The 25,273-nt window shown below is 45.3% G+C and overlaps 1 protein-coding gene across 1 annotated transcript in view; it reads right to left on the bottom strand.

The window, feature by feature from the left end:
• The window catches only part of FAT2 (FAT atypical cadherin 2), a 45,404-nt gene that overhangs the window by 10,260 nt on the left and 9,871 nt on the right, over positions 1–25,273 (bottom strand). The window contains exons 3-19 of the mRNA XM_054079890.1: positions 24,864–24,925; positions 23,646–23,957; positions 22,804–23,014; positions 20,421–20,560; positions 18,397–18,672; positions 17,740–17,950; positions 12,710–16,762; positions 10,333–10,529; positions 9,547–9,700; positions 8,568–8,801; positions 7,404–7,793; positions 5,868–6,082; positions 5,122–5,259; positions 4,742–4,885; positions 4,254–4,451; positions 2,329–3,136; positions 1,407–1,552 (exon numbers count right to left, since the gene is read on the bottom strand). Of these exons, the coding sequence (XP_053935865.1) occupies positions 1,407–1,552; positions 2,329–3,136; positions 4,254–4,451; positions 4,742–4,885; positions 5,122–5,259; positions 5,868–6,082; positions 7,404–7,793; positions 8,568–8,801; positions 9,547–9,700; positions 10,333–10,529; positions 12,710–16,762; positions 17,740–17,950; positions 18,397–18,672; positions 20,421–20,560; positions 22,804–23,014; positions 23,646–23,957; positions 24,864–24,925 (7,889 nt within the window). The remainder of the gene's footprint in view (positions 1–1,406; positions 1,553–2,328; positions 3,137–4,253; positions 4,452–4,741; positions 4,886–5,121; positions 5,260–5,867; positions 6,083–7,403; positions 7,794–8,567; positions 8,802–9,546; positions 9,701–10,332; positions 10,530–12,709; positions 16,763–17,739; positions 17,951–18,396; positions 18,673–20,420; positions 20,561–22,803; positions 23,015–23,645; positions 23,958–24,863; positions 24,926–25,273) is intronic.

The following is a 25,273-nucleotide window of genomic DNA, read 5'->3' as shown; positions in this document are numbered from 1 at the left end:
CATCAACAATGAGTCTTTTCTCCCTTTACTCTGTGTGTTGAGCCTGACTGAGTAAAGCTTCCTGCCATTTCATCTTTTCTGAGCACCATTTGGAGTGCTGGACTCCAACTGAACTTCTTGGTGACCCTCCTTCCCAGAGACTGGGCAGAAAATATAGAGACCCTTCTTGAGAAGCTAAGCTTTTCTCACCAGCCCTTTACAACGCAGTTTAAAGTCTCTCTTGGAGATAGGTACAGGACATATAGATGATGCTTCTCTGCTCTTGCTCTTAAGGAGTGATGGCTGTGGCAGCAGGAGCGTGCAACGTATACTTTGGGGAGGTCCCTGGGCATTAGTTGCTGTGTAGCTCTCTACCTGTGTGGGTCCTTTATAACAGTAAAGAAAGGTATTTCAAAATGGGAAGATAAGATCGTGAAACCATGAGAAGGGGTGAGGGAATCCAGGCACAGGATGAACACTTCCAGGTAGGTTACAGCGGGTAGATCTCAATGTGATTAATCTCTGGGACAAATCTGTGTAAGCTGGTAAGTATGTCCAATGATCTTGGTCTCCAATTAATCCAAATTTAATTAATGAGGAATATAGAAAAACCCTATTCTTTAGTAATCTGCTGTTTTCCTTCTGTTGCCAAAGTGGAAGAGGGAGATGGTTTTTAAATGCCGGGTCGATTCAGTGCACAGTCAGAGGGCAGAGAGTGATTAGACTGAAATGTTTCTGGTTCTGCAGGTTTCTTAAACAGTGAAACCACCTGAAGAAAGTGGTTGTAAAGAGTGGGTAGTTGATAAATAAGTTGATAAATAAGATCTAAATCTGCTATTTTGTCTATTTTGTCCATTACTGTAAGGAACCTTTTATTTGAGGTCCACTTGATCAGATGCATGATCTGACTGGCATGTTCGCTGGTGCATGTAAAGGCTGTGATATCATCCACAGTCTCAGAGCTCACCTGTGCCCTCCCCATCTCTGTACCCCGGTACCTTGACCATAACATGATCTGGCAAACAATTTGTGTGCTCGGTGGGGACTCCTGAAGCGTGGGGATGTTTGCCCTTCACGACAGTGGAAGCAGACTGATCTGTGGGAAATTCCACCTGGTAAATTCTTTGCCCTGAGGAGTGTGGTATGAGTTGGACAGAGAAGTAACCCATAAGATGGGTATGATACAGAAGTATACTGCCTTCACACCAGAGACTAGTGATCACAGAAGTAGAAACCGATTAATTAGTTGTGCTTGCAGCAATTGCCAAACTGTGCTTGATTCTCACTTGACCTTCCCAAACCTCCTATTTTAGCTAGATGAGTTACTAAGGGTACATAGTACTGCATCTTCTTTCTGTGATTCCCTTTCCTGAAAGAGAAAGGGTTTTGTACACTGGAAAGAAATCCCTGTCCACTGTAAAACATACCTCCAAAGTGGCGTGGTCAGTCCCATTAGCATAGAACACAACAGCGTGCAGCTGGTGGGTCTTCAGGCGAAAGTGCATGTGCCAGGAGCTGGTCTGTGAGTGCTGGTACCAAATGTAGCTGTGGCCCCCAAACCTCACAGCCGTTCCTGGAAAGAGAGGGAGTGACAAGTGTCATCTTCGTCACACTTTGACACTATGGACTGTATCAAGCCTTGCATCTTTTCCCAGTCTGACACCACAGCTGTTGAGCAACCATCCTTCCACCCACAGCAACTCATATACTGCTGCACTGCAACTCTCACAGCTCCTGCTTGGAGGTCCCATTATTTCTTCTATGTACTCAACTGTAAAACAATCCTTCAATTGCAGTCTGTCTCTTTCTGTCCTTTCAAAGTGTCTCAGTGTGATCTAAAACACCCTTGAATTTCCTCCTCGTCAGTAAGTTTTTTATCAATCTGTTGTTTCCCCCTACCATTCTTGCTCAAGTGATGCTAACCTCTCTATCTTTGCTCTGTCCATTTACTTCTTGAAGTATTCTAGAGTGAGTGTAACACATACATTTTATTTGGCTTTCCTCAAGTTTATCAGTCTGTGCTTTACTGAGTCTAGGATCAACACAGGTGCTCAGACATCAAAATTCTGATCACTGAGCTTCATTACCTGTTGGGTATGAGTGACTTTTCCCAACGAGATAAATAGGTGTTGCTGCTATTAAACGCTACGAGAGATTAATTAGGAAGAAATAGACTGTGAAACTTTCAACCTCTAAGAGTCTAGATTTGGCTTTGAAATTGCAGGCAGAGTGGTTGGTCCCCGGGCAACCTAATTTCCTGGAAAGTCCAGGTGCTTTACAGTGTCTTTACAGGAGAACACAATATGTCCAAGTTTGTCGGGTGGTATGTTATGAGGAAGGATTGCTCACCATTGCAAGAACAGATTTGCTCCAAGCTGTGCCGTGGGGTAAGAACACTGAGTCGGGCAGTGCTGTAAGTAGACATCATGCCTGGATCCAGCTGAATGGTTTCCTTGCAGACACGGTGGGCACAATCTGACCCGTGGCACGGCACATGAATTGCTTTCTTCATTCGGAGACCAACAAGTTGGTCCATCTCCCCAGCTGACACAGTGATCTTATTTGCAAGGACCCGAGGCTCATACAAAGAGCCATGTGGCTCTCCAACAGCCAAGAGCAGGTCCACTCCATCAGAGGTAGCTGCAGGCTGTAAGCTGGCCATGTGGATGTTTTGGCGCCGGGTGACAAGGATGTTTCCTAAAAATCTTTGCAAGTTGCGCCAATGGTCCCCTACAAATTCCTCAGGGGAGAGGTGGCGGAAGTGTAGCACCACTGCCTTGTCCAAGGCCTCCTGCGTGAAGCACCACACGTGGATGTTGACACTGGTAGAGGCTGTGAATGTACCATCACTGACGGTCACATTGAGGAGATAGTGGCCATGGGGAAGCTTGTCGCCAGCAATAATCTTCCCATCTGCAGATCCAACAGAGAAAAGACCCTCTTGGGGCACTTCTGCCACCAAAGTGTACACCAGGGTGTCATGAGGGTCTCGGTCCGTGGCATGGATTTTGCCCAGAACGCCACCTCGGAAAGCTTCCTCATTGGTGGTGATGAATATTTCCAGGGGAAGAGCTGAGGGGGCGTACTGGCTCTGCTCAGTCACTTGGATATTTATAAATGCAGTTGAGGACAAGGGAGGGATGCCGCTGTCAGAGACCTGTCAAGGAGAGCAGAAGGATCCGTTATAGCCACATGCTGACCTACCATCACCCCACCTGACTGGATGGGCTGATAAGGTGTTGTGAAAGGGAATGCCTTGCAAGTTGCAATGAGTGCAAGCTGTCAGGCAGAGGACTGGGAATGAAGTAGGAATGGGAAAAACTGGCAGCGGTGTTGGACCTCTGCCTGGAGCTGGCTCCAGGGAAATGACAGCATGCCTTCCAGCATGGAGATTGATTGAGACCTTCTGTTAGTGGTGGGGTCACACTCATTTCCGTGTGTACTCATCAGCAGCTGAGGCACACCTGAGTGACTCTGATTTCCTGAGGTTTAATCATCTTTAGAGATGTTGCCAATCTTTGGCATTCTGTGCGTAACTGAGTGTACAAAAATATACAACAGTTATACATGTCAACACACTCACTCACCTTCTGGACTCTTTAAGTCCATGTCCCACCTCTGATGATGTCTGTCAAGCATGGGACAAGGAGCCTCAAAACTCAAAAATGTGAATAATCAGATTATAGCATCTCTCTCCCTAATCTCAGGCAGTTAGTGGCTGAGTTTTTTAGTATAATAGTATAATAGTGAGTTTTTTAGTATAATAACTTTGAGAACAACTGCCGTTGCTGAAGAAGTATGTACTTCACATGTTGTTTTCCTTTTGTTTGTAATGGACTATCCTTACTGATGACATTGAAAATTAATTAATTCACTCTACAGCAGTAGAAACCCTCTTTGAAGAGTAACTTACACCACTTATTAAATGGCAAGGATATTTGGGGAAGTTTGTAGGACCAGATCCAGGTCTCACTTTAAACTGGAAGTCACTAGAATGATGCTGGGATCATCATTCCTGATCTAAGGAAACTGCTAAAATCGTATTTCTCATGATCATATAAGTTGATTTTATCACTGCAGAAGCTATCCCCCAGCTTCTTGTGGGCAGACTGAGGGGAGAAATGAGCTCTAGAGCTGACTCTAAATGGTACGTTTTGTGCCTAGTTTGGATTTCTTCAAAGCCAGAGATGTTTCTGTGCCATCCTAATCTCATTTTGTTGCCACTTCATCTGTCTGGGGGAATTGAGATACCAGGACAGTAAGGCAGGCTTTACCTGGACTTGTAATAGGTACTGTTCTTTCATTCTTCTGTTCAGCACGGATGAAGTCACCAGCAGACCATTTTGAGTGACATCAAAAGCCTTCCCATCGTTGCCCTGGGTGATCTGGAATGAATATGGTGGCCCATTTTCTGGGGAGTCTCTGTCACTCATAATCAGCTCCAGGACGCTTGTACCCACGGGAGCGTTCTCCTGAAATGGGGAAAGATGGTAGCGGAGGAAGGCAAACAAAGAGAAAAGGCCCAGGGGACCCCACAGTGCCCCTAGAACTGCTGGATCAGGAACAGGGAAACAAATCCCAGACTCCATGTGCCTCTCTCTAGTATGTACAGACCGAGATTCTTGCCAGGAATGGCAGAGACTCGGTGGTGGCAAGGGACCCCCTTTCATGGTATTACATATGTGCAGCTAAGCCTATGCAGTGGAGCTGATGCCTTAGTACCCTGAGATGGACTGGGAGAACAAGGTGCCTCCTGGCTTACCTGCACCACCACGCTGTAGTTGAGCTGGAAGAACCGAGGAGGGTTGTCATTGACATCAGACACATGGACACGTACAGCGACATCACTGAACTGAGCAGGGTAGCCGTTGTCTGTGGCCCGAACTGTCAGGAAATAGCTGGGGATCTGAGGGATATTTAGTGCACGATTACTTGGAGAAACGGTAGAATGGTGGCTTTTTCACATTGATTTTTTTCACTCTGCTGCAGCTTGTCAAAATGCTTGAGGCCACGCATTGCACCATAACAACAGCTTTGCCCTTGGCTAAGGCTCTCCATCCATAAATCTCAAAGCACATTACTAAAGAAAATCAGCCTGACAGTTGTTGCAGTGAAAGGAACCACTCATTTTCTTGAACTCACCTCCTCCCTGTCCAGATGCTTGGCAATGCTGATCTGCCCACTTTTGGGCTGAATGGCAAAGTGTCCCAGTGGGTTCCCTTCCACGATTGAATATGTGATCTGATTGTTCATTGCTCCATCCAAGTCATCAGCTGACACCTGTCAGGAGAAAAAAAGCTAAGACTCGTGACCCAAAAAGGCTTTGTCATGAAGGAGTGGGGGCAGGACCTCCTTGGCATTTAAGGATATTGATTTGAGTTTGCCTCAAGTTAGGAATAAGGTGATTTATAGAAGCGTTCATTAGTTTTTCAAGACAAAACTCAACAATGCTACAACAGTGGCCTTCTCCTTGTCTCTTTCCTGACTTTACCACCCTGCGATGGTAACACCAGCCGGGCAGGGAACTCCACAGGGACTACGCTCTGCTCAGAGAATCCTCTGCCTTCCCCAGGTTGTGAGGGTACTGGACTTCTGCAGGCAATTTAAGTCATTTTGGGAAGTCCTCAAAGCTCCTGAGCTCCCCTTAGGTATTTCAGGCTTTCACTTAAAGATGTCTTCTAAGGCAAAGTGTTCTCCCTGTCTATGGAGTGCCAAGAAGTCTGGCAATCATCATTTTTTAAAGTCATGCTTACATCTTAGATGTTGAATGTCACAAACTCACTGAGGTGGCTGTGTCCAAGCAAAAGTAAAGTGCAAAAGAAGATTAAATAATGCATAACACAAGTAAAAGAATAGGTAAAGACATCTGGCTTGGTTCATAATCATACCGTAAGGATGATTTCTCCAACTGCAACATCCTCTCGGATATCAGCAAAGTAAGGGTCTTGGATGAACTCTGGTGCATGGTCGTTAATGTCTGTTATATTGATCACCACCATGGTCACATCACTGAGAGAAGCTGAGCCTTTCCTTGTGCCCTCGATGGATAAGTAGTACTCATGACTTGCTTCAAAATCCAAGCTCCCGTTTATGTATAAGGCACCTGTGCCAGCAGAGGGGTAGAAAAGGAGAGGACATACTGTGAATAAATGGCACGTGATGTTTCTTGGAATACTGGAGATGTACAGAGATGATTGCCACCCTGGTGTCTGAAAAGTTGCTGTTGACCTAGCTGTGACTGGTTAGATCAGGATATTGAAAACCATGGCATCACACAAAATAAAATATGAATGGACTGATTCTGCCATAACCTGCCAACCTGCTATTCTGATAGCAAGTGTTTGAAGAGATAAAACAAACTCTCATTCTGGAAGTCTCCAGGAGTCTTCATTGGAGGAGATTTGGGGCAAAATGGGATCAGAGTCCAATGGTGCTATTGGAAGCTCTGGCTGAGGCAATAGTGGAGCATCACTGAACTGTGTCACAGGCAGGATGAAAAGATGTGGGACGTAGATGCGGAGCTGTACAAGAGAAAGAAGTGTGCGGCAAGATGCTGTGATTTGTAAGTGGGGCTTGAGATGTAACACAGAAAGAAGGATTAGGCTGTTAATCTCAAAACATGAGGCAAAAACCAGGGATTAATGATGTTAGAACAGAATATGCCTGTGTACTTCAATTATTTCCTGTGTTCAGCACTGAAAATTTCACAAGATTATTCCCTGGAAATGACACTGTACTTTGTCTTTTAAGATGTATAAACCCATAAGATTGCTGCAGAAAAGTTAACAAGAGCCTTGGAGACAGAAGCTGAGGGAGGGACTGTGTATGGGGATGTTTCCGCCAAAGGCAGAAGGCCATTGATGACACAGCCAAGGGCTTATTTCAGGGAGTTAACATTGGCCTTCTGATAACAGATCTTATCAGATGACAGTGCAAACACAGCAGTGTTTTATTTGGCCAGTAAACCTGGCTCAACACCTGCTCACAGTTAATAGGTTGGTATTACCCGCACTCATTGAGTGCTACCTAATAAAGCTGCCTGGTACTCTGGGATGAATGTTCCTAATGAGATTAGGATGGAGAGAGTTTTTCTTTAAATGAAACCAACTTTTCCCATATTTTGAGGTGGAAAATTTTTCCGGTCCCATTCTCCGTGTATTCCTTATTCCCACGGACTTATCCCAGGCCCAAGACATATAACAGGAATCTTTCCATTAATTTCAATAAGATTTGGATCACTCTTTAAGTGACTTGGCTGGCAAAATTTAGAGTAGGAGAGAAGACTCTATTCCCTCCTGTTGAGCTGGCTAAAGAGAGGAGAGCAGAAGTGCAAGCCAAAAGGAGAGCAACCACAGAAGATCCATAAAAGGAGAGCCTTTGTTGTTGGGTCCACCTGGACCTGCTTAGGCACGAGACCATCTTACCTGTGTTTGAATTGAGCTGAAATTTCCCGTGGTCGTTGCCATTCACAATTTCATACTTGATCTCTGTGTTTTCTGCATTGTCTCTTGTCAACGCTGACAAGTTGAGGACCTCCGTTCCCACAGCCACATCTTCTTTTACCATAGCCACATATTCAGGGGCCAAGAAAACAGGCAGATATTCGTTTAGATCCACGACAGAGACAGTGACAGTGCCAAGAGCAGAGAGGGGCTCTGGGGTGCCCCGGTCAGTAGCATAGACTGTCAGCTCAAAAGCTGAATGCTGTGAATCCTTCAGAGGCTTTTCCAGACGGATCACCCCTGTGGTTTCCTCAATTGAAAAGTGTCCATTGGCAGAGTCAGAGAGAGAGTATACCACCTCAGCATTGAGACCTAGAAGGATAAGGGACAGGCTGCATTAATTCATGAATAGGAATGCTGTTGGTTTTATTTATTAATTTTTCGATACATTAGGACTATGTGTATCTAAATGACCTTCAATTTCCAGGGAAAATAGAGGGCATGTGAACAGCAAGGGTGCCCTGTCCATCTGCAGGTTCAGGCATCCAGCCACCCTCACCCTCATCCATCAGCATCACCCGTCTGTATTTATAAGTGCTTCCCATTTTTAATTCTCTTGATTTTAAACATAATTTCCCTTCATACCCACTTCCAAAGTGGATGAATGTGATCTTGCCTGTCTGCCATCATAAATTCAGTCTCTGCTGGATATTGAAAGCTCCTTTCTAAGGATCCTTATTTATAGTTCTGAGAATCTTCATGTCTCCAGAAGGACCTCTCCATCCAAATCACGTACCCCACCCAGACCTAAAGGTCCTTTGTTCCTTATTACACTCATTCTCAATCTCTATCTTTGGTAGAATTTCCCTCCAGTTTGGATCACAGACAGTCTGTGCTGTGCATCATGGTTACAGTTACTGAACGTATCTTCAAATTCTGTCTTTACATACTTTTCCAGATACTGCATTTCCTACATAGTCACAAAAATACTGATGCCAGCCCACTAATCAGTATTGAGATCCAGGCAAATCTTCACCAACATTCAATCATCTGTGCGCACTGTTGTAGCCCTTCCCTAGGTTTCAAAGATTTCTATTCAGAATGAAATACAAACTCTACTAAAAAGTAAATCCTATTCTGACTCACCTTCATCAAGGTCCCTGGCAGCAACCACAGCAATAGGCGTCTTTGTTGTGGTGTTGTCAAAAACAGCCACAGCGCAGTGACTGGGGAAGAATCTCGGCGCGTTGTCATTTGTATCTTCTACAATCAACGTTATATCTGCTTGGCAGGAACGGCCTCCACCATCAGTTGCTTTGGCAACAAGATGGTATGCAGGTTTCTGTTCGCGGTCAAGAGGTGCAGACGTGGTTAGTTCCCCTGTTGGAAAGAACAGGAGATGCTTTTTTCTTCTGCAACTGCAGCCTAGGAAAGCTCAGAGAGGTTCAAGCATATTGCCTTCCTGGGTGAACCGTGGGAGACCACAGACAGGGTTTGAGTACCATTTGTACTAGCAAATAGTGGTGATGTGTCCATACATAGCTCGGGGCTCTTTTCAGATCACTGCCAGCCAGTGCCCTGGCAGGGCTTGGCATGGGGAGTCCCACAAGTCAGGCTGAACTTCATGTGAGAGATGCCACCATGGGATAGAAATGCTCATAAATAAATTGTACTTCTAAACATCTTTATAAACCCTGCTTTCTGCAATGTAGTGAGCCTGAAGTGATCTCTAGAATGATCATCGTGTCTGCTTGGGTAAACACATTGCCCAAGTCCAGATAAGATGTTTGTTAGAGTTTAGAACTTGGGTCTTTGACTTAAGCCAAACACTTGCTGATCTCTCCTGCTTGAGAGCTGGCTGTTAGCAATAGTGTCTGCCCTTCATTTTAACAGTGGTAATACCAACATTTGTAAAGAAAGCTAGCAGGAAGATGCAGAGCTTGCTGTCCTCTGTATCCTGTTGCAATAAACCTGCCTGTCTGTCATTCCCTCCTAGCTTGGAAGAGCTGGAATGAACAATCCTTTTCTTTGCTCAAGAGAAGATAAGTGTTGAGCTGTGCTGGGAGCCTTTTTTTACTCCTGAATGAGTAAAGAGGAAAAAAGCATCCCATTACGCAGCCCTTACCTGTATGTGGGCCCAGGCGGAACTCCTCTGCGCCAGGGCCATGCAGGCTGTACGTTATCTGGGCGTTGCTGCCAATGTCAGGATCTGTTGCTGATATTTTCAAAATTAAATGACCCGGCAGAGCATCTTCAGAGACTCTCCCAGTGTAGAATATCTGCAAAGACAGAAGGTGTCATTGGCATCTGAGCCATCTTTAATGTACTTTCACCTCTTATGGGGAGGAATGGACTAGCAGAAGCTTCATAATGAAGGATAAAGCATGTGGTTTACAGGGAAAGACAAACTGCCCCACATTGCTGGCTGCTGGGGTGTGGACTGGGACCAGTGAGCTCATTTCACATAAGCCTTTGAATCTCCTTTGAGAAGCAACCACCTCTGCTCTTTCTCACCATGTTCTTTCTCTCCACACCAGTGATCAGCTCTCTACAGTTGCAAACCTTCTGATGGGAATCTCTCAGCTTAGCAGGATACAAACCTCAATAATTTACATGACTCTACCCAAGAGGCTTCCTGGCTTTGTTTATCTCCAAAAATTATTCTTCATAATGCTTAGGTGCTCACTTACTTCTGGCAAATATGCTTGGAGGCTAGATTTAATGGTCTTGCTCGACATGCAGCTTAATTAAAATTGCTAAGCATAATCAAAGCAACAGGATCGTGTGAGAAGAATTATGACAAACCAAACCATCTTAATGTACTCTTTCTGTTCTTTCTTCCTTGCTATTGTGTTCTTTACTTCCCACATGCTCCCCTCATGCCCTTCATGTCCCAGGACAGATATCTTACCTGGCCGCACTCAGGGCTGTTGTCATTGATATCCAGAACAAAAATTTCCACTTCAGTGGTAGCCTGAAATTTCCCATCAGAGGCCATAACCTTGAGGAGATATTTCTCTGTATCTTCTCTGTCCAGAGGCTTCTTGGAAGAAACAGTCCATTCTCCATCGATTTGGTTAACTGTGAACTGTCCTAGTACATCTCCTTCTAGATGGAGGCAAGAGGCAAAGGAAAAAAGCATTTACTGAGTGCTGAATATCAGAAGCGATAAGAGAAGGGGGATATAGGTGTGTCCACTGCTGGTCCTTTAGTAGAGCAGAAGGACTTTGATGCAGGGAGGGCATTGGCTTCTTGTCAGGCAGATGAGAAGCATTTGCCCTACCTCACTGCACCACTGAGAAATACTCTGCCTGTTCTTTTATTCTCTGCACATTACACTGGAAGGAGGAAATGACTCCCGATTGCAAAAAAGCTTTGGTAATATTCTGCAGATGTGCATATTCATTGCCTCAAAACCACATTGTCTCACCTTCCTGAAGCACGTCAGCCTGTCTTGGTGCGTGTTCCTAAAGGGATCTGAGAGTTGCAAATAACCTGCAGACACTGGTTGGATCTTATAGTTACAATACCATGTATAGTTGTATTTCCTTTTAACCTATGGATATATTTAATATAGAACTGCATTTTCTGGGGCTCCTTTTCGATTCTATAAGAATCAAATGATGAGAGACAGGTAATTCCAGACTAGGCAGGTTCTCCACAAGATTCATGCTGCTCCTGATGATGTTACACAGGGTAGAGTGGACACTGCCCCTGGAGAATCCCTTTTTTTCTGTAAGGAGCTGGTGTCCTCTGCTGAACTCGTGCCGCTGGGCAGAAGGAGGGAGCACGTTAGGTAATGGGAAGCAATGAAGAGAGCTGGCTGCAGGGTGTGTTTGTGTTAGACTCTGAAGTGCTTTACGCAGCTGGGTAAATGAAATCTTTACTCTTTCTCCTTTCATTTGCTTTATGGTGATGAGGTTGTGAATCTGAAGGCACAATGAGACCTCTTCTAGACCTTTTTTTCGGACACTGGGAGACCCCAGCCCACGCTCAGGTTTAGTTTCTGTGTATTTGAAATCAATGTGTCTGTGAACAATGAGAAGCTCTGTGTTCACCTCCTCCTTTCTTCAGGTGTAGGACTAAATTGCAGTTGTATTTATATGTTTATGGGTAGAGTTCAGCCTGTGCTTCTAAGTACAAAGCAAAGAGGACACATGGTATTCACCACTAATATAAACGTGCACTTGCTCAGGTTTAAAGCAATTGGAAGTTACTGCTGCCTTTAAGATGGCAGAAATGTGAATACATAAATGGATTTAATCTTTCCTCACAAAGGCCCGCAAATACCTAGGCATGCCATAAATCAATTGAAAGTGCCAGCATTCCTCCCCTATTTTGAACAGTTACAATAATAGATAACAAGCTATGGCATGATCTTGCTAAATGTTTTGACCCTGAAGGTTCCTCATTTGAGTTTGGACAAACATTTTAATTGGAAGTATCTGTTCCAGGCCTGAGAAAGACCCTTTGGGGTCAAAAAGCACCATAAAATCAAGCTTCTGCTTGTGCAGATGAACAATAAACATTCCAGTATAACGTTTTCTGTTGTTTTACAACAGTGATTAAACTTAGTTGGCACGACTTATGTTTCAGGGATGTGAGAGTCATCTTTAGTGTTTCCGGTTAGCTAAAACCCTCACTAAGATTTGACATGACAGTCTCAAATATCCACCAGAGTGGTTAACTGCAGTCTAATTATTTGTTAAGTCAAAGCGGCTTCATAGGAAACACATTTAATACCAGCAAGATATATGTATTGTATGTGCAGATATATAGTAATTAGAAAATACAGGCAGGCCACACATGTGTGATGTGTAAAGGAAAAAAAGCAGGGTCGAGGACCTTAAATAGTAAACACAGTGTCTATGTGAGAAAAACGTTCCTTCCTGCTGTTCCTTGGTTTCTGTACGTCCAACACATATTACAGTTTCACTGGCTTACTTATTTCTCTGTCATGAAAGTGTAAATAAATAGATCTACGGTACTGTGTAACTACATATATATTATTTATTTATTTCCAAATAAATTGGATATATCACTGATGGGATAGTTATTATAATTCCACCCACTGCAATTAGTTACTAAAGAGTTTTGGATACTCCAGACTCATTTAACTAAAGAATCCAGCTCATGACAGAGCTTGGGCTTCTTCTCCTGCCTCTGATAGGACTGTCAGTATAGCACTATTTATGTATTAATATTCCATAAGACAAGGTATCAGATTCTCATTTTGAAATGATAGTCTCTTCTTGCCCACGGAAGATTTAGAGTCAGAAAAAACTCACCAGTTATGTAGCATGTGACTCTCCGGTTCTGCTCCGAGATGTCCGCATCAATGGTACTCAGTGTGACAACAACCTGCCCTGGCTCCGCATTCTCAATTACTGATCCTTTATAGAAATCTGAGGTGAACTGTGGAGCATTATCATTTTCATCAGAGACTGTAACCTCCACCAAGGTTTGGGAAGAAAGCTGGACTTTCCTGCCATGGTCAGTGGCCACCACATAAAAACGATAGATTTCCTGTGCTTCACAGTCCAGCTCTTTTAACGTGGTGATCCACCCACTCTCACCATCAATGGTGAAAAGTCCTCTGAGGTTGCCAGATTCTGCTTCCAGACTGTAGGTCACCTGTCCATCACTCCCTGTGTCCTGGTCATTAGCTATCACCTGAATGACTGTGGTTCCTGATGGCATGTTCTCCATGACAAAAGCTTTGTAGGGATCTGCCTCAAAAACAGGTCTGTTGTCATTGACATCCTGCACTTGGATGTTTACAGAGACCAGGGAGACCAGCTCAGTCTCCTGATGTGAGCAGTGAGCCATGACATCAATCTGGTACCACTTGGTGGTCTCATGATCCATGGCCTTTTTGATTTTCAGAACCCCTGTTTGTTCATCCAGTGTGAACACCTCGTCCTTGTTACTTTCTGTAGTGGTTCCCTTCACCAGGCTGTATATGATGGGATCCTCTGCAAAAGCTTTGACTGACCCTATTTCTGATCCTTCTGGAAGATCCTCAGATGCAGAGAAAGTGTAAAGGGGCTCAGAAAACCTTGGCAATGTCACCTCCCTCGGAACAATCTGAAGGTTCACCGGGACAAGGGAGTTCCAGTGAGGGGGTCTGCCATCTTCAGCTTTCACCTTGAAGTTAAAGGCCCTGTTTTCCAATCCAACAAGGCTCTCCTTGACCTTAACAACTCCAGTGGCAGCATTGATCTCAACAAGGTCTTCTGCCATATCTTCTACGGAGTCAACGGAATAAATGACATCTGCATTTGCACCTTCATCAGCATCATACGCCAGTACCTGGATGACAGGGGAGCCTTTGCTTACGTTGGACTGAATGGACAGTGTATATTCAGAGGCTTTGAACTGAGGTGGGTTGTCATTCTCATCTGTAAGGATTATTTTGACAGTGCAGAATGCCACCTTCCCACCCCCATCCTTGGCCATGACTTTAATTGCAATGACCCTTTCTGTTGAATTTTCCCTGTCCAGTTTTTGCAGTGTGGCAATGTGGCCTTTATTGTCTATGGAGAACTTCTCATGGGCGAGTTTATTTATGATGGTGTAGTCTATGGTGCCGTATGGGCCACCGTCTGGATCAATAGCCAGCAGCTCAATTACTTTGGTACCTATCTCGGCATTTTCTGCCAGCTCTGCCTCGTACATATTCTGCCGAAAAGAGGGGCTGTATTTGTTGGCGTTTGTGGTATTGATATACACAGGCACAGTGCTCTTGAAAACTCCATCTGAAGCAGAAACTCTGAGATTGTAAGATGACTCCAAGTCCTTTTTGCAGCGGTTGAACATGGATATTATCCCAGAAGTGCTGTTGATAGTGAAATGCCTGTTATCGTTGCCTGAGAGTATCACGTATTCCAGTCGGGTGGTGTCTCCACTGTCAGGATCCAGGGCTTGGACTTTTATCACGATGTGCCCGCACGTAGCCATCTCGCTTACCTTGGCTTCATACTGAAGCTGGCTGAACTCAGGGGGATTGTCATTGATGTCTGTAACATAAACAATGACCACAGCATCACTGCTAAGCTGAGGCATCCCGTGATCTGCAGCTCTTACTTTCATGCGAAACTGTTGATTTTTTTCATAATCAAGTGCTTGAGCTGTTGTTATTTGCCCTGTGCTGGCATCAATATTAAAGAACTTGGTAGCATCTGAACCATCATCCAAGATCTGATAGGACACCATTTTGTTTCTGCCTGAATCCTTGTCAGAAGCGGAGACCTGGACAACAGGGGTCTGTGCTGGCAAACTCTCTGAGACAGATGCTGTGTAGATCATCTGAGAAAATACGGGAGGGTTGTCATTGATGTCCTCTATCTCCACCTCTACTCTAGCTTCTGAAAAGGAGCCCAGTGCTGTGTCCGTGGCTCTAACGGTGAAGGCATGCTTTGCCTCTAGCTCGTAGTCCAGCTGACCTGTGACAGTGAGGACACCAGTTTTGAAATCGGTGCTGAAGAGTTTCAGAGCATCTTCTTCCACAATGTTGTAGATAAGGCGCAAGCCTTCGGGACTGCGTGCCTGTATGTGGAGGACAGATGTGTACAGGGGGATGTTTTCTGGCACCTTCACTCGATAATACAAACTTTGGAACAGTGGGTTGGATTTGTTTCTCACGCTGATCACAACCTCCTCTACAGCATGGAGGGGAGGCTCACCTTTGTCCTTAGCAATGACTCGGAGGTTGTATTTATTTAAAGCTTGATAATCAAGAGGTTTCTTAAGTGAGATATCTCCTAGGTAGGGGTCAATCCAAAAATATTTGTAGTCCTCTGCAAATGAGTAAGTAATGGCTCCATTATCCCCTACGTCTTTGTCTGTTGCTGACACCTGAAAAAGTACATCACCTGGCTCCGTGCCATCCTGCACCGAGGTGTAATATGGCACATTCTCAAACTGTGGTGGGTTGTCATTGACATCCTCTACATAAACCTTGACTGTGGCTTGGGACACTCTTGGTGGTTTCCTGTTGTCCTTCACCTCCACAGCTACCTCGTGCATGTCTTGTGCTTCACGGTCAAATTTCACACCTTTGGTCTGGAGCACTCCAGATGCCTGGATCATTTTGAATCTTTCCTTTCCATTCAAAAGTGAATAGAAAAGTGGTTCATTCAGCTGATATCCCTTGACCCCAAGAACAGTGAGAGTCTTCTCATCTGTAGAGTTCTCCTTCACGGTTGCTGTATACACGTCTTGATCAAATTTTAAGCCACTACCTTGTGCCTGAGTTAAATTTAGCTTAATCAGAGCAGTACTCTTATATAAACCATCACCAGCTCTGACTGTGAGTTCATGATATCTTCCCAGGCAAGTAGCATTAAAAACGGAGAGCAGACCTGTGAGTGGATTGATATAGAAGGCATTATCATGGTTCCCTTCTATGATGCTGTAGGTGACCTCTGAGTCTGCATCTTCTGCCTGCACTGACAGAAGCTCCATCCCTTGGTGAGCAGGTAGCAAGACAGAAAGCTCATACACGTCTTTGAAAAAGACTGGAGGTGAATCATTCACATCTTTAACATGGATTGTGACCTTGGCTGGCTTGGATGCAAATAAGCTGGGACTTCCACTGTCACGCACATGTACACTGAAGTGGAAAACTGGAGTGAGCTCATAGTCTATATCAGCACGACTGCTAAGTGTTCCTGTGCTGGGATCTACTGTAAAATATTTCAGTGCCTCTGGTTCCAAAATCTCATAGACCAGGAGAGCATTGGAGTCTTGGTCAGCATCTGTTGCGTGGGTCACAAGGGGAGCATTGCTTTCATCCAGAACCATGCTTTGTGACGGAGCATTCTCCATGATCCAGCCAACGAAGGATGGCTTAATGAAGATGGGCACATTGTCATTCTCATCTATGACATAGATAAGTACCATTGTGTCCATAAATGCTCCAGCCATGTTGGTGCCACGGATTTTCAACTGGTAAAAAGACACTTGTTCAAAATCTAAGCTCTTCTGAGTGGAAATAAGGCCTGACTGATAGTTCATGGAGAACACTCCATCTCCATTTCCATCTTTTATTTCATAGCTGACTGGTGACAAGCTTGTGGCTGAAACTTGGATCAGAGGAGAGCCAAGAGCAGTGGATTCAGTGATCTCTGCAATGTATTCAGCCTCTGAAAATTTTGGAGGGGTTCGCTCAGAGGGTCTAATGTGAACATGTACTGTAGAAGAATCTTTAAGCTGGGGAAATCCCTGATCTTCTGCCTTTACAATAAGAGTAAATCGCTCCTGCCTTGATAGATCCAGTTTCTGGGCAACTGTAATAATTCCAGAATACAGGTCGATGCTGAAGAAACCTTCCTCATTACCTGCAAGAAGAGAAACGACAAAGTGAAGAATGTAGACACCCTATTGGTCTCCTATAGCCTCTTTTCAATTGATGTTCCTGATTTCTGACCTAATTAACAAGTTTATTTTACTGAGAGACAACAGTCTTCATTAATTTCTAAATATTTTTTTATTTTAAGAACAATGAACCCATTGAGATCTATGAGCTAACTTTTAAATTAATCAAAATGTAAATTAGAGATAAATACCCTTCTAATTTGAGTTCATTTAGTGGCAGCAGAGCATGTGCTTAAAGCTTTTGCTTCATGTACAGAGCATGGTAGCACAAACTTTACTAGTTCCTTCAAGTCCTGACATGCTTATAATTATCAATACTTCAGGAGCAATTAAATTCCTCAGTCCTTGATCTAAATTGCAGTGAGAATGACGGAGCAGAGGATAGCTCTTCTCCTGCAAAGGATTTACCTACTAAATACGCAGTGTGGCACAGCCAGAAATATTTAAGTTTTAACTTCTAGAGTGAGTAATAAAACGCTCGCCCACTGAGCTTGTACGACCCCAAAGGGCCGTCAACCAATGTTGAGAGGGTGCTGAACTTTCCTCAAGAATGTATTTCTAGGTAGAACTGGTGGAAGTGATGATGACTGCTGTGGGAATGGGAGTACTTCTGCCTAACATCTGGACAAGGATCTCTCCCTCAGTTCCCATGGATGGGGAGAGGAGATTTTAAGTTGTTTTAACCCACCCAGTAACATGACTCAGTATTAGACTGTCTTCCTAAGTAAAGAGGCTTTTTCCATAATAACGAAATTTCTATTAATATGGAAATTACCTGCTTGCTCTAGATTTTCTCTGGATAGGAAAAAAATAATGATTTAGCAATGTGCAGCTGTTTAATGTTCTTTGCAACAGTTAGAGAAATCTGTCTAGCCACTAGCAAGAGCATGGAAATGCAGGCATGTTCGTAGCCTAGACTGTCTTGTTGCACAGTTCTCACCTGCCTGAAGGGAATAGTGGATTTCAGCATTGGCTCCTTGGTCCTGATCAAGAGCTCTGACTTGTATAACCTCTGTGCCCACCACTGCTGAGTCCAGCACTTCTGCTTCATAATGGATGCTGCTGAACTGTGGGGGGTAAAGGTTGCAGTTGTCTACATGGATGATGACCCGTACAAAGTTCCTCTTGATCGGGACCTCCTGGTCTCGTACCTGATTAACAGAGGAAGAGCAGGTATGGTTACATGAGGGAGTAGTCACCCTTATCTTCGCTGGGCTTCCAAATAGCTCATCTGGCCATTACAGAGGGTGGGGTGTTTCAGTGGCACCCACCCCTTGGGCTGAACCTGTAAGTTTCGGCATCAAAACTCAGCCTTGGGCTTGAAACCAAACATTAACACTGTGCTTTCTTATACAAGAATCCAGTGGCTCTCCAGTGAAACTAGCAGGTGATGGACTTAACGTACGCTTAGAGGAAAGCAAGGTGTTACCTAGTTTTATCCAGGATGGTTATGTAGTAAAGGTTAACACCCTGATTTCCTCTTCCCTGTTTTTCCAGACAAATCATCTCTCAAATACTAGAACAAGTCTGAATTTCCCCAGTGACTCATGCATCCTGGAGAAGCTAATGGATTCAGCAGGGTTTGGCTAGGACTCACCATCACTGTTAGAGTGTGTTGTGGCATGGGCTGGGAACTGAAACCTTCTGCTGTTGAGAGGGCACCACTGCTTGGATCCAACTGGAAAAGTCTTGTGCTTTTGGGGTCCAGGCTGCCATGGATGGTGTAGATGAGGCCCTTGCCTTTGTCCTTGTCTGTTGCACTGACCCAAAGGATTTCTCTCCCTGAGGGGGTATCTTCAGGAATCCTGACCTCGTAGTGGCTCTCCAGGAACTGAGGACGGTGCTGGTTGATGTCAATCACGTGGATAAATGCCTGTGGGGAGTCAGCACAGTGAGGGCAACAGAGATATGGGAGCAACCTGACTTATGCAGCCATGTAAAATCTCAGCTATCAAACCCTCTTGGGTGCAGCCTTGTAACCATCACAGCTCTCCAGCTCCTGGGTCTTTGCCATGCATGGGGACTGGGAGCCCTTTTGTCCTTCTCCCCAGAGAACTCCTGCTGTGCCTTCCCTTAGTGACTTTCAGTTTGCTTCCTCTCATTATTTAAATCTCTCCAGTCTGGCAAGCCATTCAGTCTGAACGTGCTCACACTTGGCAGACGTGGAAACCGTTACAGCCTGCCATGGAAAGCATAACAGCAGTGGCTCAGCTGTGGTGCCAGCTTTGCTGGCTTGTGCCTCCACACCAGAGTCTATTAATTACACACAAGAAAGCTGGCAGAGGGAGGATATTTGGTAAAGGAAGGGAGGGGCTGGCCCATCTCAAAAGCAGAACATGTGTGGAGAAGAATGCAGAAGAAAAGTTTGTGGTCTGCATTTTTTAGTTAAATCTTTTCCTCTGCACTTAACAGCAACTCCCTGTGAATGGCCAGCCTGAATCCCACCTGCGAAGTCACAGAGTTTCTTCTGTTTGGTCTCTTACCCTGGCAGTCCTGATCGCAACACTGATGTGTTGACTGAATCTTAGGAAGTCACAATCAAATGTAATAATTTGCTTCCTTTAGCAAACCTGAACATGCCATGGGTGTTTTGTACAAGCAAGATGTTTTTGACATCTGCTAGTGGCCTTGAGTGCCAAAATAAATGTAGGGATGAGATGCAAAGTGGCAGGGAATGTACACCGTGCAAGGTGGGGCTTTGTTTGTTTATTTGGAACAATACTTGAAGATAGTTGAGATGATAGCCGTCAGCACTGCGTTTCAGAGGAATGATAGTGTTCCTCACTCATCATCCCCCGCAAACCTCCTCAGTGAATTTCCCACGATAAGCGTCACTGATGGGTGACTCACGTCGTAGGTCTTCCTATGCAGCAAGAGTTGGATTTTTGGATGCCTTTTATGTGCGGAGAAAACCGCTGGTGAAAGATCAAGCCCTGAAGACCCCTCCTGAGGGTAGGTAAAGATGAGGAAATCTCAGTAGCCATTGGAACATGGGCTCGGCGACATGCCTGAAAGCAGTGTGCCTCCTTTCACCAGCATTTGCTTTTCATATGGCAACCTAGAGGACACAACATCTCTGCAGTTGCCCCATGTGGACATCAGTGCTGATATGTCATCAATGCTTGACGCACTTGGAGCGGCAAAAGGCAGGGCCTGACCTCACCTCTTGTAGATGCATCTGTTCTGGCTTTACATAGGCTAGCATGTCCCAGGAACACCCCTTGGTGTAGTATCATGGACTCAAGCCTTATCTAACCACAACGTGCTTTTCCCTTATGTCTAAGCATGTTGTCCCAGCTGCGTTGTAGTTTAGCCTGAGCAGCTGAGAATGAGTTGAAGTCTGAGAGTGTGCACTGCCACCCCAGCTTGGCTGATGTTGTAGTTGTGTTCTTGTGTGTTGACTGTGATCAACAGGAAAGGCCCAGTCTTTCCTAAAGCATTCCTGTTTCATATAACCAAAACATCTTAGGTTGGTGCTTGGGTCACTGTGTAACATAAGATCACAGTGTAAGGTGATTCTTATGCCTGGCATCTAATACAGAGCTCAGCAGACTCAGAAGAAAGATTCCTTTTGTCACGTACTCACCTTAGGTGGGCTCTCTACAGAAGAAAAAACATTACCTGGGTTTTGATGGTGGTGGACCCATCAGTGACTTCTACTGTCAGGTTATAGCTTGACTTCTTCCTTGCATCGAGGGGTCTTGCAATGACCATGCTGCCTGTGCTCTTTTCAATGTCAAAATCCATGTCATCATCACCACCTGGGATAAGGGAAAGATGGGAAAAGGAAAATGGAGGGGGCAGTTATGGTTAGATTTCTGTGTGGAGTGAGCTATAGGTGCCAGCAGTCTTTGCAGGAGAGTGGTTCCCAGGAGCTGCATGGAGATCCAAAGGATGAGGATCCAGACAGCAAACACAAACCACACAAGGAGTTCATGCCCAGCCACAAACACATGGCATGCCAGTCAGTTTACCTTGAGCGGTCATGTGTACGCATTCACTGCAGCTGTAGCTCTTGAGCCACAGCCAGTCTGGGGACACCGCTATAGCTGAGTTTTCCCTCAAATCCGGAAACTCAATACAAAATGTTATAGATGGACACAGGAGACAGGGAGGACACGCAGAAGCTGGACCTAAAGGTAGTCACAGATGGTGACAAAGCAGTACAGGAGGGAGGATGAGGGAAATTAGAGAAAATGAGGGGGAGAAAGGGAAAGAGTGCACGTATGCATATGATATCCTGGCTAGATTTACAACAGTCACATTTGAACATTGATTTATTTGCATAAGGTCTCCAGCTATGCAGCATCATGGATCAGGGACCTGCAGGGCTGAACAATGCTCTTGCTGGCTTCCAATTCAAGGTCACACTGTGGGCATATCAGTGTATGTGGGCTACCTGAAGAAGCCCTATTGTTGAACATTTGGGGAGGCAGACGGTGCTTCCAGGGTGAGCAGAACCTGTTGCCTCCAACCCAGATGGCTGTGTAGCAGAGGGAACCGCAGGCCTGAGCTGCTCGGCGGCAGAAGGCTGTCCCTCATGCTATTGCTGCTCAGCCCTGGCATCTCCGTTCTCACGTCTCACTTGCCAGTGGCCTCTTTTCTATCAAACGTGAAACACTGCTACATTGTTCTGAGATATGAGGAGGCAGAAGCAGTGTTCTGCAAATCGTCCCAGGTCTCAACTTCTTCCTTCCCAGGTACTGGGTGCTCTGGATTCTGCTTGATTCCCTTAACAGGTAGGAAAATCTTGGCTGGTTGTTAAATTACACATCTTCCCTAGTGGGAGAAATGCAATGGTTTCCAGCCATCTGGACCACCACTTTCCTGCTGGGAAGGAAACAGAAAGAAGCAGAGGGAAAAGAGAGACTGGCGAATGCCTTTCCATGAGAAAAGAGAAAAGGGCTCCGTTTGTGTTGTGCCAAAGGGAAGGAGGAAGACCAGTTAAGGAAAAAGACAAAGAAAGATGCTGCATTGTCAGAGTTTTTGCAAACACCATCGGCCCCATTGATGGAGCCTTTATGGATTAAGAAAGGCAAGTTTTTAAATGGGATGAGAAGGTTCCCGGATGTTTACATAAACTGCTTCATTGCCAGCTACAGTAGTGCTTTTCTTCCCTAGTGGGGGAAATGAAATCCTGTCCTCTCCCACCGCTATACAAACCAAGAGAGCACACAGTGGACTAGAAACTGGCAAAGATGAGGTCGAGCATACAGGTGAGCATTCAGCAGGTAAATGATGGGAGAGCACTCAGAGGAAGATGCCGTTAATTCTACAAACCCAAGCAGACACTACTAATGACAGATAAGCCTTGCACTGCTATTGTCTGCTTCTTGTAGTGTTCTATCTATTGTTGCTTAATTATATTTATATACCATTATCCCTGCCCTAACATAGTAATGGATAAGACTATTCACTCGCCCAATTAAACTTTGTCTGATGAGGATAAGCCCTGCAGGCGGTGTCAGGATAAGGGTGTTGCAAAGCAGATTGGGGCACCATTTTAAAACATCATATCACTTGAGCACAATTGGCTCTCATTAATAGGACCAGTTCTGTACACATGCTGACTGATGAGTTCCCTGGGGTAACAACCCATGTCCCCTTACTCAGGCATCATGTGTCTTAGAGGAGGCCTTAGATTTTCTTCATCTGGGTCATTGTTTTACTGCAACCAACAGGGTCACTTGACTCCCAAGAGGAGCTGGGGTTGGCATGTCCTGCCTTTCGTGTGACGTCGGAGAACATCACAAACACTGACAAGTCTCAGAATGTCTTAAAAAAACCTGTTAGATAATTGCATTTGGCATCAGGAGCCATTGGACAGGCAGCTTTGTCTTTGGCTGTCTAAGCCTTTTGGTGTCTGTGAGAAAGCTTTCCCTGTAGCTCGCCTACATCGAGAGCAAACAACCTCATTAGCTCAGGCATGTGAGCACTGAAAGCCAAGGGAGCTGGGGCAAGCACTCCCAGATACCGCTGCCCTGGTTTAATTTCTGCGTCTCACCTGTGATATTAAACCACACTTGGCTGGGGCCCATTTCGATGCTGATCACTCCCACCATATGGTTTACAGGATCTGTTTCCATCACAGCAAAGTTAAAATGGGGTTCGTCGAAAGCTAGTGGCTCCGAGGAAGGGCCGGGCCTCGTGACCCAACTGATGTGAAGCCGCACGTGGGAGGAAAGTGGTGGGCTGCCGCCGTCTGTTGCCTTGACCTGCCGGGAAATGCATGGAGAACGTCAGGGAGAAGACTGGTTTAGACCCTGGGAGCCCCATGGGAAGCTGCTTCTCCCACCCATCAGGAGTTTCAGGTCCAAGTGTGCCCAAAATTCCACAAACCAAATCTTGACCCAGTGGCCCACGCTCTGGCTGCTTCCAAGAGACATGCAACACAAATTCCTCTTGACCACCAAGCAAATCTGTCACGCCCCATCCACAGCAGAGACCTGGATCAGAAGCTCTGCTGCAAGGACCCACATAACGTGGGAGAGCCCCGTGGCCTGGTCAGCCCGTCAAACAGAGGCACTGCTGAAACCCAAAGACTGTGCAGGTTTGGGCCCACATCCATGTGGGGTGGTGGATCACTGTGTTTGTCCTTGAGGATGTGTTGGACAGTTAAGTTTAAATTTATCCTCCATTTTGATAGCTTCTTACCTTCTGCATTTCCCATCATTCCCTTCCAGTTTCTTTCCCTGTAAGACAAGTCTAATTGATTCAAGCTCTCCTCCCACCACTGTATTTTCTCCATCACTTTCCTTCTTTTATCCTTTCTGTTTCTGTAACCTTTTCTCTCTTTTATCTACACCCACCTCTTCCCATTGGGTCTCTGTTTCCCTCTCCTCTCACCGTCAGTATGTTGTACTCAGAGGCAGGAAAAGCTTTCCTGGAGAACACCATGCCAGTTGTGGGGTTGATGGTGAATATCCCTTCCTCCTCCTCCTCGATGGTGTAGGTGATCTGGCTGTTCTGGCCCTGGTCACGGTCGGAAGCGATCAGCCTGTAGACTGGTAGCAGCATCTCTGAGGCATCTCTCTCGGGGAGCTGCACCATGAAGAGCTTGTGGGGGAAACTGGGAGGATTGTCGTTGGCATCCAGGACTTGTATCACGACTCTGCTGGTGGACTTCAGGGCTGGCTCTCCATTGTCAGAAACGGCTACCTGCCAGCAAGCAGAGGGAGTATGTGACAGAGCTGTTTGTAGTGACCTAAGGACGTAAGCAGCCAGCCTTCATCCTGATGGGCAATGGCTAAACTGCAGGGTTTGGATTTGCATTTGTATCTCAACAGTTTCAGAGACACCACTCCTCTCTGCAGGGTAAAACATGTCGGCTGTATCTGGCGCTGCGCAAAGTGGGTGGATTTCTCTGGCTTGCTCTTTCTCTCATAACTTATTATATATCCTGCTAGGGGACAATTCCAGTCCTCTTCCTGCGTGCACAGGGAGACATGTCTGCAGGGCTCCCGCTTGCAGTTGTCCTGAGTATTGGGTCAGTTTGGTCATTAGGGGTCAAACAATTAAGAACATTTGTATTGCAATGGCCTGGCAAGTTGTCACTCGTCCTCGCTTTGCTGTGCCTGTGCACGCTCCCGGCATGTTGCATTGCAGAGACAAAAGTATTATCCTCAATCACCCTGGTAGACTGCAACACCTCAAGATCTCTCTAATGTAAATCTGCATAGCTCAGGGCAGCTAGAGATGGGGCTGGCAACACAAAACTAAACAGCAACGTCTGATACAATGAGATAAATGAGGGTGGATTTCTCTGGCTTGCTCTTTCTCTCATAACTTTTCTACCCTGTTAGAGGACAATTCCAGTCCTCTTCCTGCATTCCCACACCTTCCAGAAAAGGCCTTTTGCTCTGGTCTTCAGTAAGGAAATAATGAACCCCACAGTACTGCTGCAGCTGTCTCTTAGGGCAACATGCACCATTTAATTAAGTTTCCTAGCAGTTGGGAGCTGATGGGATGAGATTCTTTCTCTGTGCTCCAACTTGCAAGGAAAGCTCTTTGAGGACTTAATACACTTGTAAGTAAATAAAGCTAATTACAATCATCATTACCCACCTCTAGGATATGTTCAGCCTTGTATTCTCGATCCAGCTGCTGTGAAGTAGTAGAAATCAGACCTGCCAAGAAAGAAATGCTTTGAGCTCCAAGGTTCAGCATCCAAGGAAAGCCAGGGCTGATCAAATCATTGCGTGCCCCACATCAGCCTGCCAACACACGCTGTTTCAGGTTCTCTTTGTGATCAGAGGAAAAAGATAGATACAGTGTTTTGACAAAAGTTTTGTCTTTTGTCATGGAAAATACCCTCTATTCTATCACTAGAACAAATGCATTCAGGCTAAAAATAACGTACACAATCAATAATAATGTTGGTCTATTATTTAAGCCTTGCTGAGAGACAGGGTGAATCCTCTAACAGTTGTGAGATTTGAGAGGTTTCTAAAACATATACAGTAGTTTAACTGCAG

The sequence above is a fragment of the Cuculus canorus genome, chromosome 14 (genome assembly GCF_017976375.1).
Source record: "Cuculus canorus isolate bCucCan1 chromosome 14, bCucCan1.pri, whole genome shotgun sequence".
Classification (NCBI taxonomy): Eukaryota; Metazoa; Chordata; class Aves; order Cuculiformes; family Cuculidae; genus Cuculus; species Cuculus canorus.
Note: the sequence above shows the minus strand (reverse complement) of the source record. Positions and strands in the feature narration are given on the sequence as shown.